Raw genomic sequence first — 14,017 nt, 5'->3', positions numbered from 1 at the left:
GGTACTAGGGTGTTTGCAAACCTATAGCAGCCCAGCGCCAGTCAATGTAAACAGTAACTTTAGCTGCTGTTGGCCGTGTGTTGCGGGTGGCGACGTCTTTGGACAGCTTTTTTACAGGGAAAAGGCCACCTGCTGAGCCAGAAGAGGACCCTACAACCAATTCCATTCTGCATTATATGTGGATAAAAGCTAGTAAACAAGGAAAAAAAGCGAATGCACCGAGAGCATTATACCTCATGGCGAACCATATTTTCACGATTGGAGAACTCATTATGCTTGCGACCACGGATATTTGCCGACAAGTCTTAGGAGAGGCCGCTGTTAAAAAAATGTTGATCCAGTGTATGACGAGGGACATTATCCAAGCACTTTAAATTTCGTTTCCAGCCTCGACGTCTTATTTTATATTTACTGTCATTTTCTACCACACATTGCCAGTCCGTGGTGCAAAAAAGGTTGGGGACCACTGCGCTAAGAAACATTTATTTATAAATGCTAATCAAATACTTGCATCTTAGTGTCAAAATTCATCCATTTCCAAGTCAAAAACCAACTGAAATGCCAAATAGTTGAAGAAAAATGAATTTATTCCCAGACAAGTTCTTGTTATCTCATTTGTACATACTAACCTTATGTAGAACTACAGCAAACATTTCTGTAAAAAATACAGTCACAATATTGGGGCAATTTACACTTTTATAGTTGATGCTGAGAAAACCACAGAACAGCTCATTATTATTCTTTCCTAACCTCAACCCCACGTTTGTCGTAGTTTCTCAAATATTCATAAGCAACGTATTTCAAGCCACAAAGTCTTACATTACCACTGTTTTCTTTTTAATAAAGTAGAATCCACATCCGAGTGGATTATGCGTGGACGAGCCTGCGATGCCTTTTCAGGCCGTGTAAACTGGAAAACGCTTTGTTACAGACAGCGCAAACATACGGTCTCTCCCCAGTATGGGTTCGCATGTGTAGCGTGAGAAAACAGGACTGGACGAAACCCTTTTCGCAGATGCCGCATTTAAACGGCCTTTCCCCCGTGTGGTATCTGCGATGGATTTTCAGTTCGGCCGAAGATCGGAAAGACTTGTCGCAGTCGTCGCATTTGAACGGCCTTTCGCCCGTATGGATCAACGTATGCCTAACCAGCGCGTCTTTCCCGAAGAAACCCTTTCCGCAATGCTCGCAAGGGAAGCGCATGCCTTTGTGATGGAAGTTATCGTGTTTCAGGAGACAGCGTCTCGACGAGAAGTTCTTCCCGCACTGGCCGCAGTTAAACGACGGCAAAGCTTTTTCGCTCTGAGGGTCGCCGGACTGATGCACGCGTTCGACGTGCCTCGTCAGAGTGATTCCGTGTCGGAATTTCTTCCCGCACTCCCAGCAGAGGAACGGATACGCCTTGGTGTGTTTCTTCTGGTGTTCCACCAGGTCGGAATACGATCGGAATCTCTTCTTGCAGTGGGGACACTGAAACGGTTGGTAGCCGGTGTGTTTCCACTCGTGTCGGATGAAGCGCTTCAGACTGGCAAACGTCGTCTGGCAGTAGGTGCAGGTGAACGGCTCGGCGGGATTGTGGACGTCGATGTAGTGCTTGTGCAGCGCCTTGAAGACGGGGAAGTTGTCGTCGCACTGGTTGCACTGGAACGGCGTGTGCGATTCTTTATGCATGGCCAACGCGTCGGAGTCGCGCACCAATTTCATACAGACCTCGCAGTAGAGCGGGTTGTGCGTTTGTTTGTGGGAATCCAAGGTGGATTTATACTTGAAAGCCTTGTCGCATTCGTTGCACCGGAAGCAATGCCTGATGTCTTCGGGTTGATCCGGATCCACCTGTTGCTCGTTGTAACAGATGTTTCTTAAATGAAAGCGAAACGTCTGCTTGCACTTGAACTCCACGCTGCAGTGGGGACAATAGAACGGTCCGTCCAAGATATTTTTACTGTCCTCTGGGCTTTTCTGTCCTGATTCTTTGGAGGACTTCTTCTCTCCCGCGGGCGAGTAATCGGGGTCGTCCGCGGTACTGTCTTGCGACACGACTTCGTTGCCCGGCTCCGGGATTAGAATGGATGACTTATCGTCCTCGTCTCCGGCTGTTTCCGCGTCGTCCTTCGGGGTTTCCGTCTCGCTTTGGCACTTATGTTTCTGTAAGAAGTGTAAATTCTTGAAACTTCTTTGACACACTGTGCAAGAGTAAGTCAGTTCTTCCGTATGTTGACTCATGTGGCGCTCCATGAATTTGACGTGGCTCACCACCTTGCCGCACACGTTGCACGTTCTATCGTCTAAGTCGTCGCTTTTTTCCAAGTCGAGGGAGCCCGGAAATGGTTTTTCACTATTGTTAGCACTGCCGGTGGACGGTGACCGTCCAGATTTTCTCCATTGCGAAAGGAGTCGCTTCATTTTGAGGCCGCGATTCTTTCGCACCGGTCTTTTCAGCAACTCGAAGTCTGGATCCTCGGCGCTTGCCGGCATTTGAAAATCTTCGTCGTCAAGACGCTTCTTTTTCCTCCCGCGTCTGGTCGGTGTCTTTACCAAGCTGTCGAGCACCGTCACTTTTCCGTCCTCCCCAATGATTAGAGTTTCGGATAGGCTGTCATGGTGTTCTACTTCACAATTATCCACAGCCGTGCTTTCCGGAGCATTACCATCATCTGGCTTTTCTTCTTCACCAGGTCCCGACCACGGTTTTTCCTCGTTTGTCTCGGACAATGGCATTTTGTTGCCAGACTCGACTTCCATCTCTGTGCAGTCTGTATAAACCACGACATTCTCTGTATTCGTTCCAGCTTGCTCATTGACGACGACTTCTTGTTCCCCGGGAGGGAGGCAAAGTGCAGACAAAATGGCGCTATCGACCTCACAAGGTTCTGGAAAAAGGAAGAAGGTAAAATTAAAATTCAGGGACAAGGGAATACTAGAGGTATAATTAGTAAGGATGCAACAGAATGAAAATTCTGGACCGAAATCGAAAATGAGGGAACCACCAACCCCCCCTTGAAAATTTTCTCCTCGGATCTACACAATTCACGTAGATCACCCTTTTTGACTTTTAAAAGGCGAATTTCGCCGAAAGGTGAGAGATTTTCATGCCTGATTTTTCTTATATGCTTACCAACATCCTCCAGTTGGCCGAGGTCTTTGTGAGTGTCCAATGCAGTTTTGAGTCCCTCAGATTGGGTGAAAGACTCCATACAATCTTTGAGAACTGTAGAGGAATCACTTAGCAATGAGGCGATCTGTAGAGGAAAGAAAAATGGTCGTTTGTGTTTCGAAATCAAATCATTGATTGCAATTAACAGTGCTTCCAGTTCAAATGGATTGAATAGTTAGTTACGTCAATGGCAGCCAATGTGTTAAAGGCCAATGATGGCTATCTGCTGTAATGATTAGGGTTGTTCCAATCATGGTTTTTTGCTCCCGATCCGATCCCAATCGTTTTCGTTTGAGTATCTGCCTATCCCGATATTTCCCGATCCGATTGCTTTTTTTTTTGCTCCCGGTTCAAATCCAATCATTCCCGATAATTGTTCCCGACCATATATATTTTGGCAATGAATTAAGAAAAAAATGAATAAAACTCGGACGAATATATACATTCAACATACAGTACATAAGTACTGTATTTGTTTATTATGACAATAAATCCTCAAGATGGCATTTACATTATTAACATTCTTTGTGTGAGAGGGATCCACGGATAGAAAGACTTGTGACTTTGTATATTGTGACTAAATATTGCCATCTAGTGTATTTGTTGAGCTTTCAGGAAAATGATACTGATATTTTATTTCACAACTCAGAGAAGATATATGAATTGCTAGTACTACGCACAGTCATGGTTCCACTTCCCATCATGGTTCCACTTCCCATCATGCATTGGGGAATGGCTGCAGTATCATTTACTGAAAGCTCAACAAATACACTAGATGGCATTATTTAGTCACAATATACAAAGTCACAAGTCTTTCTATCCGTGGATCCCTCTCACGAAAGAATTAATAATGTAAATGCCATCTTGAGGATTTATTGTCATAATTAACAAATACAGTACTTATGTACTGTTTGTTGAATGTATATATTCGGCCGAGTTTTATTTATTTTTTTCTTAATGCATTGCCAAAATGTATATGATCGGGAAAAATTATCGGGAATGATTGGAATTGAATCGGGAGCAAAAAAAAAAAAAAAAGCAATCGGATCGGGAAATATCGGGATCGGCAGATACTCAAACTAAAACGATCGGGATTGGATCGGGAGCAAAAAAAATTATCTGAACAAGCCTAGTTGCAATGGTTTGTTTTGAAAGTGCTGCATTTAGTTTTATTAATTTGAGTGGATAGACTGCCCTCTAGTGGCAATGGTGAATATGAATTAACCTACTGAACATGGCTAAATCCAGCTGCTACCTGTTAAGACCAACATAAGGTCAGTTTTTGTGTGAGCCAATATGTTTTGGTTTTATGTGCATTTGAAGTTTAGTTTATAGGTATTTTAGCTGTTCTTTTGTGAGAATACGTGTTTGAACGATTTGTTCAGAGCAAAAAACGTTGAACCTAGTGTGTGACCTACCTGTTGGAGAGACTGACTTGGAAAAAGCTTTTCGAGCCTGGACAGAAACAGCCACATCAATGTCTTGATTGCTTTGTCATATGTGGGACCAAAGTCTCCCGGAAAAACATCCTGCACAAAGAAAATTCACAATTAACTTCTGAGATGGCCAAGAAAGGCAAACAATCTAATGAAATAGTAAAATAAGCGAAATATGCTTAATTTAAAATATCTTATTGCTGTTGAGTACCAACAAACTTCCATTGTTTATTTATTTAAAGCCAAAGACGTTGAACTAGCAGTCATCACCAACAGCATATTTTTATTTAAAATAAAGAAAACTAACTTACTTGAAAAAAGGTTTTTCTCTCCTCTGAATTTCTCAACAGATTTCGTACAAGGATCATAAAATGAGACTCTGAAATGTCTGCTTCTGCATTCCCAGTCTACAAGACAAAAGGGGTCAAAATAGACAAAGCTTCAGTGGTTGAATTGACAAAATCAATTGGTGGGGTGGGTACACAAGCATAACATGTCTCTCTTTAAAGGGCTAGTGGATGATAAAACTAGGGATGGGACGATAACGATGATCTCACGATATGTCGATATTGTCGATACACGGGTCAGAAAAACATTCTACGAGTAATAAACAGAAAAACAAGCTATTTTCATCCTTCTGCTGTGAGTTTATCACTAGTAGACGCCCAATCCGTCAAACAGATTGGAGGTCTATGTCTGTCAGTGGCAGCCAATGAGTTCATTTTGGAGCATTTCAGCTCATTTGCTGTTGATTTTCAGTCACTCTCTATTGATTTTGGGGAATTTCAGGGTCACATACAGTAAGATTTTTGGGGCACATATGGGAATGAATAGCAGTGACTCAAACTCAAAAGTTCATTCGGCCCTCCCAGTCTAAATGGACTGGGCGTCAATGGCAGCCAATGAGTTAACTGACACTAGTCTAGTGGAAGATTTTGGTAGTAACTTGTTTTGTTTTCTTTTTTTAACCATTGACATCTTTTTAAGACGATATATCAACTCTTGGTGGAGTACATTGACAACTTACAGGCTACAAAGCATCGCGATATACCACCTTTCCAATATACAGTCCCTGACTAAAGTCTTGTTGCTTATCCATTTTGTAGAAACAATTGCAAATAACCTGACTTTTAATTATTCAGTTGGTTTCAGAAATGGCTCCTATGAAAGCTAAGATCCTCCCAAATGATGTTGAATGTACAAAAATATATTTGTTTCACTGAAGAAAGAAACGCCTGAAAATTGAACAAAAAATGAACTTCAAATACAAAAATATCTTACATAACATAAGCGAATTAAGTAGTGTTGCTGTGAGATCAATTTGTAATATTTTGTATGACTCCCATGGGCTTGAAGAACTGCATCCATGCGGTTCGGCAAGGATTCATACAATTTATTGATGAAGTCATCAGGAACATCAAAGAAAGCAGTCTTGCATGCCTCCCAGAGTTTATCAACATTCTTGGGTTTCGTCTTTCATGCTTCCTCTTTTATCCTACCCCAGACATGCTCAATGATGTTTATGTCTGGTGACTGGGCTGGCCAGTCCTGGAGGATCTTTGTCTTCTTTGCCTTGAGGAACTTTGAGATAGAGATTGAAGTATGCGATGGAGCACCATCCTGCAGCAGATTTTATCTCTTTTTATGGTTAGGAATGTAAGAGGCAGCTAAGATTTGTTGATATTTCAGACTATTTATGTTGCCTTCCACCCTGCAGATCTCTCGCACACCCCCATACTGGATGTAACCCCAGACCGTGATTTTGCCACCACCAAACTTCACTGTTTTCTGAGTGAATCTCAGATCCATGCGGGCTCCAGTAGGTCTCCTGCAATATTTGTGGCGACTGTGGTGTAATTCAATGGAAGATTCATCTGAAAAATCCACCTTTTGGTACTTTTCCAGCGTCCATCCTTTTGACAGGCTGTGGGCCTTGGCAAATGCCACACGTTTTTTTTTTATTGTCTTTTGTTCAATGCTGGTTTCTGGGCACTGATTCGACCATGGAGGCCATTTCTAGACAGAATTCGACAGACTGCTCTGGTTGACACAGGGACTTCAGGTGACCAGGTCTCGTGGAGCTCTACTGCAGTGGAAAAAGGTCTGGCTTTGGATTTTCTAGCCAACAACCAGTCCTCCCAAGCAGTTGTCTTGCGGGGTCTGCCTGACCTGGGCTTGTCAAAAACGTCTCCAGTCTATTCATATAATTTTTTTATCCTCTGTACCTGACACCAAAACACATTGAAGCTGTCTGCCACATCTGCAGGGGATCTGGTTTCAGGCTCTTGATAATTAACACTTTGGTCTCAGGAGGAATCTTAGGCATCTTTTCAGAGGTCAGGTTGCAGTGGATGTGGCAGTCTAGTGCACTGGGGTTCTTTTAATAGACACCTGAGAGTGAATTGATCCATTATTGGTAACAGGTGAAGCTCTAATCTGGGATTGTGTGCATCATTTGACAAGACAACAAGACTTATGTCTTTGCAAAAATTGACTCAAAGGGCTTTACCAAGCTATAAACATCAAAACACTTTTCAACAGTTTTGTTTGGCACTGAAATGTTATTCCAAAACCTGTTGGGTTTAAAATTCCTTGTAAGAAAATATTGATTAAAAATATATTAAAGGGACACTTCAGGTCCATGTGTATACGAGCGACAAGACTTTTGTCAGGTACTGTATTGTCACACCCCTAGTGATAAAGCAAGGAAAGTTTCAAATATGTTTACCACATCACTTTGCTCTATTTTCCACAGTGCTTGAAGATTTTGCATACGGTCAAGGTGCGGCTGAATGGTCTCTATGTTGGCTGTCTCCTCAGAGCGGAAAAGCTCCAGAATGAGCTGCAGTCAGGACAAGAAAACAATATTCAAAGACAAGGTTTAGTATTAAGAGCATTCATGTAAAATACAGTTAATAAAATAAAGTCTTTACGTACACACAAAAAAAATATACTGTATATATATTGTATCATCCAGCCACAGACTTAATAAAATTTTGACGTGACACATTCGCCATTCAGTGCGTCACGCCTTCCCGATGAGGGCCATCCCACACCCTGCTTCATTTATTAGCAGTCAGTCACATGCAGCAATATAACGCCGGATTTAGGTTGAAAAAGTACGAAAGCTGTACTGCATACAAACAGGAAAGATTGTCTCAGGAGTGATTTGGTCAAGGATTCAAGGTAAATATTATATTTTTCTCACCATGCATGCATGCATTTTAAAACCAATGGGAGAAATTAGCCGCTACAGCATTAGCATTGTTCTTCGCAATATTTAAGCAAAATACCTGCTAACTGCCCGGTTTTTTGCTTTTAACAAAGAATTGAGACTGTTTTACGTCCATATCTATAAAGAATTCAGCGATTTAAGCGTTTATTCACAAGAATTTTCAACGGAAAAAGGTCTTTGTTTACATATGGCGGACGCTAATTTGCCCACAGACTAGAAAAATAGTTCGCAATATTTAAGTCAAATAAATGCTAACTGCACGTTTTTTTTTTTTGGTGTTCTTGAGTAATTCAATTAGAAAAAAACTTAAATTCAATTTTGCTGCTTCAAGTATTCGTTTAATTAGATTGGTGTTCACGGTTTGGTTTGAATTTAGTTTTATTGATTTGGGTGGATACACTGCCCTCTAGTGGCAACAGTGAATATGACATATCTCACGGCTGAATCCAGCTGCGCCCTGTTAAGACCAACATAATGTATGTTTTTGTTTGAGTTATGTTTCTTTAATGCATTTGTAATTTAGTTTATAGGTATATTTAGCCATTTTTTGTAGTAATATGTGTTTGCCCAATTTGTTAAGAGCATTGTAAAAAAAAATTTTTTAAATCGCATTTTATAGCATTTAAGCTAGAAGACGTTTGCGACGCAAGTTAGCCAATTGTTCTTTTGTTGTGCTTTTATCTTCATTTATTTATTTTTATGTGCAATTAAGCATAGTTTGAAGAAACACTCGGGGAATTTTATTCTGCATTTGCATTTAATGCTCTTCTGAAAGTGCAATCTTAGCAAACCTTTGTTTTACATCTTCTAAAATTTGATTCTGCCACGCATAAAATGTTCCTCACCCGATTGCTCAATTATTCGAACTGATAGGTTAATCGACTTCTAAAATAATCGATAGCTGCAACCCTACTGTTGATGCAATTTTTTTAAAACTGCCTTTCATAATCTACGTGCTTTAAAAGAAAAAGTAAATCGGCCTCAAAGGTTGGCTTACAAAATCGGCTTTGGGTATCGGCAATCCACAATTTTTTTTTTTTTTTAGAGATCGGTATCAGCATTTGAAAATCCCATATCGGTCGACCTCTATTATTAATGGCAACGAGAAAGGGCAGGAAATTTCAGACACATTTGATTAGCTAAACTAGCACCGGTGCTACGCAGCGAAATGTCTACACAACGCCAGTTAAAAGCGGCGAGCACTTACTATTTTTATTAGTAAGTCTTTTATTACTTTTTCATTGCCTCAAAATACTTTTTGCATGTGTTTCCCTCTCATACTGTTAAGTATTGTTTTCTTTTATTAGCCTTAAATGAGAGTGTTGATATTAGTCACGTAGCGTGTTTGATATTATAACATTTTTCCTATATGCATCTAAACAAAAAAAGCTGAAAGTGCATGGTAGTACTTTGGGTGTCAAATTCGCCGCTTGTAGCACGTTTCGCCGGTGTAGCACATTTTGGCAGAACACTGGCATTGACAAAATGTCTGCTGCGAAGTCTTTATTTGCAAATTGTGGCTTTCATTTACTTTGAGTGACATAATGGCAACTTTGATAATACAAAAGGTTGTGCTTGTGTTGATTAATACGGTGAAAAGTAGTAAATAATGTCATATTTGTCGAAATAATCAATTCCAAACATAGATAATAGCGAAATTGAACGAATGACAGACTAAATTTTTAGGTGTAAAACTGGAGGAATGTAAAAATAAAACTGGCAAAAATTGTTGGACTACTGAACAATACTAAACCTTTTTTAAATTATAAAAGCACGCCATATTTTTCTCTTCATTAGTAATGCCATACCTCAGCTACTGTGTGAAGGTTTCGGGCAATACATATCCCAACAATTTACAATCACTTGTGGTACTTCATTAAAAGGCAATAATAATAGTGCACAAGGCTGGATACCTTGAACATACCAATGAAATTATAATGTATTCTTATGGGAAAATCCTGCTTGACATATGACCATTTCGACTTACAAACAAGGTCCTGGAACGAATTGACGTTGTATGTAGAGGTAGCACTGTACAACATGTAGCAACAGCTAATTGAAGAGCAAAATTTGTTAGAAAAATTGTATTTAGCAAAACCGTGCAGCTCTAAAACACAGTTGAAATCACTTTTTTTTTAATACTACTACTACTTAAAAAACAACTACAGTACAGCATAGAGCTGAAACGAATACTCGAGCAACTCGAGTAACTCGAGTTTAAAAACTGATCCGAGTAATTTTATTCTCCCCGAGGAATCGTTTCATTTTGCCAGCTCTAAGCATCACGTTTTGCCCGGACTACTTTTAATGCGGGACAACGCGCTGACGTCACGTGCGTAGAGGAAGAAGCAATAAAAAAATACCTTACTGCAGCCGGCAGCCGTTACAAACTGCGCCGACGTTGCTTAAAAACTACAGCTGCATATTGCCACGGTGGTAGCAGCCTAGCAGGTAGCGTCTGATCCGTGTCATAGATATCACATGTACGTAGAACTAGATGCGAAATGACCGAGTCGGCGGCGTTAATGAAACAGCCGCCATCTTAAAGCAGTACACTTCTGAGCGCTCATAAATAAGATTAACGTTACTGTCACTCGCTCACGTAATGTTAGCCCTGTGGCGGGCTAGGTTTCTATTAAGACCACTGTCAATGCGTGGCTAACGTGTCTTACGTACAGGCTTTATTTAATCTGTGAAAACAGCGCTGTAGAGTGATTAGGGTGTAAAATAAAAACATAATAATGCTAACTGTCAATTTTAGCTCAGTAGTCATTGCTGGATAAAACACCAAGTAGCACAGGTGCCTATTGTGCTCCAATACAGCACAGCATTTATTTTGAACACTGCAAAAACTCAAAATCCTATAAAGACTTACAGTTTAGACCAAGGGGTGTCCAAACTTGATATATAAATAAGGTTTAAAAGGAAAAAGGTGAAAAGTTTTTGTTAATTTCTAATTATGTTGCTTTATTTGTGTGCACCGTAGCTCTTACAGTGTGTTTACATCAAGGATGGAATAAAAGTTGTAAACCATCAGTTTAAGAGACCATCTTTTCAATCGGGAGGCTACACTAGTTAATTCTATCAGCATTTGAACTCAGTTTATTTGTGATTTATTATTGTTATTTACGTGTTTATTTGTACTTTAATAAATAATTTGAGTGTTCCAATACGTTTTTTGTGAATTGATAAGCGTCAACAAAAATTTCATTGCTAAATTAGTTAAAAAAAAAAAAATTATTAGATTAGTCGACTAATCGTAAAATTAGTCGGCTGACTAATCGGGAGAAAATTAGTCGTTTGGGACAGCCCTAAAATGTATATATATTTTTTATAAGATCTAAATGTTTTTGGAGTGAAAGCAGTGAACTAGTCTTTTTTTTAGTCACATTTGACATGCAATTGTTGGCTGTTTTCAACAATGCACATTGAAAATAAAGACATTGATTGACTGAAAATGGTTCAATATTACATTAAATGTCTTCTTTTCTCAGTTATATTTATAATTGCTCTTTACCTAAAAAAAATATGTTTTATCCAATTACTCGATTAATCGATAGAATTTTCAGTCGATTACTCGATTGCTAAAATATTCGATAGCTGCAGCTAGAGGTGTGCAAAATTTCCGATTCTTAGATTAATCGCGATTCAGCCGTGGAAGATTCGAGAAGGATTCACAAACATCCAAATTCTGATTATTGAAATATGCCAAGTAAAGCGGAAGTACAACACACTCAGCGTGCCGCGCGGTCTTCGGGACGCAATGAGGAACGAAGCGAGACTAGCTAAACATCATGCTTCTCATTACCTGGCCCCTCGGGTAATGCTAATGCTCAACTCACGGCTGTAGCTCAACTCATGCCACGAGATAAAAAAATTTTTAAAAAACACAACAACATACCTGACTGCTGCCGAAAAGCTGCTACAAAGTACATCCACATAATGTTACGGTAGATATCATTTATATAGGACTAGATGCATTCTAGATTCGGTAGCGTTAGCAGCACATCTACAAAAAGCTAGGTGCAGGCGTTAGTAAACGGCCGCCATCTTAAAGCAGTACACTTCCCTGCAAGGCTGTTGTAGCAAACCTTCCAAGCGAACCTAATTAACTTTTTATCTAAAATACTCCTAAATCGGTAAACTATCGACTTGAATCTATCTTTAAAATAGTTTTAAAACTTTCACATGTCGAAAGTAGACAAAAGGGAAATTATGGAATAACGGGAGCAATTTTACCGGTTGATTCACAACATTAAATTAATTTAATGCAGTTTAAAGCTGCTGATACAGAATGGGGACTGGAGTTTTTTTATTTACTGTTATTTTTGTATATTTGTTTACTGCTATATGTTAACTTGATACTGAAATAGTAGTTTGGTTTAGCCTGAGAGTATTTTTGAACAATTTTGGAACTAATGTATAAAACATTTAATTAAAAAAAATAATAAAATAAAAATAAAAGGAGGGGGGTGCATCAATAATCGTTTTGTGATCGAATCGGAGCCTCTGAATCATAATCATAATCGAATCGTTAGGTGCCCAAAGATTCCCAGCTCTAGCTGCAGCCCTAGTACAGCATAACCCACACTTCTTATGTAACACACACTTTTCAATAGATGACGAAGCATTACAACGTGAAGACCAGAGATTTTTCTTACCCGTGCTCTTAAACCTAAAATGAGTTCTGCCCGTTGCCTAGTTGAAAGGAGTTGAGGCACAACTTCAGTGACCGAAAACACAAACTCCTCAAGCATCCCATAATCCGATACTTGTTTGTGGTCTATCGTCTGCCAGATGGCCGCAGACACCAGACGAATCGGCGGAACCAGGAACCGCAGAGTGGGGAAGGGGAGTGATGGACCTGAGCGTAGCAAGAATTAAACATTGTCACAACAATTCTGACACATTTGAGAGGAAGTGTGTTCATGTCGCTAGCGCAAAAACCTACTCAAATGTACTTAATTCGACCTATTCATCACTTAGGAAACACCACAAGTCAATACCGATTCAATTAAACAAGTATGCCGAACTATTGTTGCGTAAATGCTCATTTAGCGGTAGCTAATAATCCTCCATTCTAAAATTTGAACGACGTAAACACGCTACTTGGAAGCGATCTAAATCTGATGCTAATTTTAGCAACTTCGTGCTAACATAGCGGAAGATTACGTCTAAATTAAAAGGATAACTATGTAATTTGAAACAAACGACCCTTAAAGTTAGCCGCATGTCATGTATGAAAAGTGATTTAGACTGTTTCCGTGCGGCAAATAAAGCTTTTTTAGCAGTTAAGTGCTAACTAATGTGAATTAGCAATGCTATTCCCGCCCGCCGATGTGTTGCGGCCTAGCTAAACTAATCTTGCCAGTTTTCAACTCACCGGGTTGCTCGGAGGAACTTTCATCCATCCTTATTTATTCACATTACACCATTGTCGAAGGAATGTGCATGTGTGCGCCGAAATTTTATCGCCACGATAACTTTTCGGTCGCGGACATTTAAAAGACCGAAGGAAATCGAGCCTAGTGCGTCAGCGTCTATTTTAGCGTTCCACCTGGAATAACAGTCCGACTGCAAATTAGTTTGAACTAACAGTTCCACATCCTGTTCAAACTGTGTTGTCAAATATTGATACAGATTAAATAAAACATATGTTGAGCAATGTCACACAGAGCGTATTTACATAAAATATTCATTTACTTGCTTTATATACACAAACGCCCGATATACAAGGAAATACGGCTTTATGCTGCCTTCAAGTGATGTCGCGATTATAGTAAATACCACTTATCGATTCGAAAGGCGTATTTTGTACTGGAATACCGTTTTTTTCTGAAACTGTTTGACCACGCAAAAAACCCAAAGGAAATCCGTGTCTAGAATGTTTTTTTGTTTGTTTTTGTTTTTGCTACGTCAACTAAAGCACATGAACACGACGCACTTGTAACTACCAATTAGAAAGTGGTAAGGGTCATCTTTCCCAGAACATTTGAAGGCAGCATTATATCTTTATATATAATATAATAAATAATATAATATAATATAATATAATATAATATATACAGTGGGGAGAACAAGTATTTGATACACTGCCAATAGGTTTTCCCATTGGCAGTGTATCAAATACTTGTTCTCCCCACTGTAGTTTATAAATAATAGTGACCCCTCGTTTTTCGCGGTTAATGGGGA

The 14,017-nt window shown here is 39.6% G+C and overlaps 1 protein-coding gene across 1 annotated transcript; it reads right to left on the bottom strand.

Annotated features, from left to right (window-relative positions):
- Positions 1–569: 569 nt before the first annotated feature.
- Positions 570–13,443, bottom strand: LOC130909104 (zinc finger protein 271-like). Its single transcript, XM_057825183.1, has 7 exons — positions 13,209–13,443; positions 12,487–12,689; positions 7,319–7,432; positions 4,902–4,997; positions 4,573–4,683; positions 3,116–3,239; positions 570–2,870 (listed from the first exon to the last, which is right to left on the bottom strand). The coding sequence occupies exons 1-7, from the start codon at positions 13,234–13,236 to the stop codon at positions 868–870; spliced, it is 2,679 nt and encodes an 892-aa protein (XP_057681166.1). The 5' UTR covers positions 13,237–13,443; the 3' UTR covers positions 570–867.
- Positions 13,444–14,017: the final 574 nt, after the last annotated feature.

Source organism: Corythoichthys intestinalis, chromosome 21 (genome assembly GCF_030265065.1).
Source record: "Corythoichthys intestinalis isolate RoL2023-P3 chromosome 21, ASM3026506v1, whole genome shotgun sequence".
In the NCBI taxonomy this organism is placed as follows: Eukaryota; Metazoa; Chordata; class Actinopteri; order Syngnathiformes; family Syngnathidae; genus Corythoichthys; species Corythoichthys intestinalis.
The sequence above is the reverse complement of the archived record's forward strand: the minus strand, read 5'-3'. Positions and strand labels throughout refer to the sequence as shown.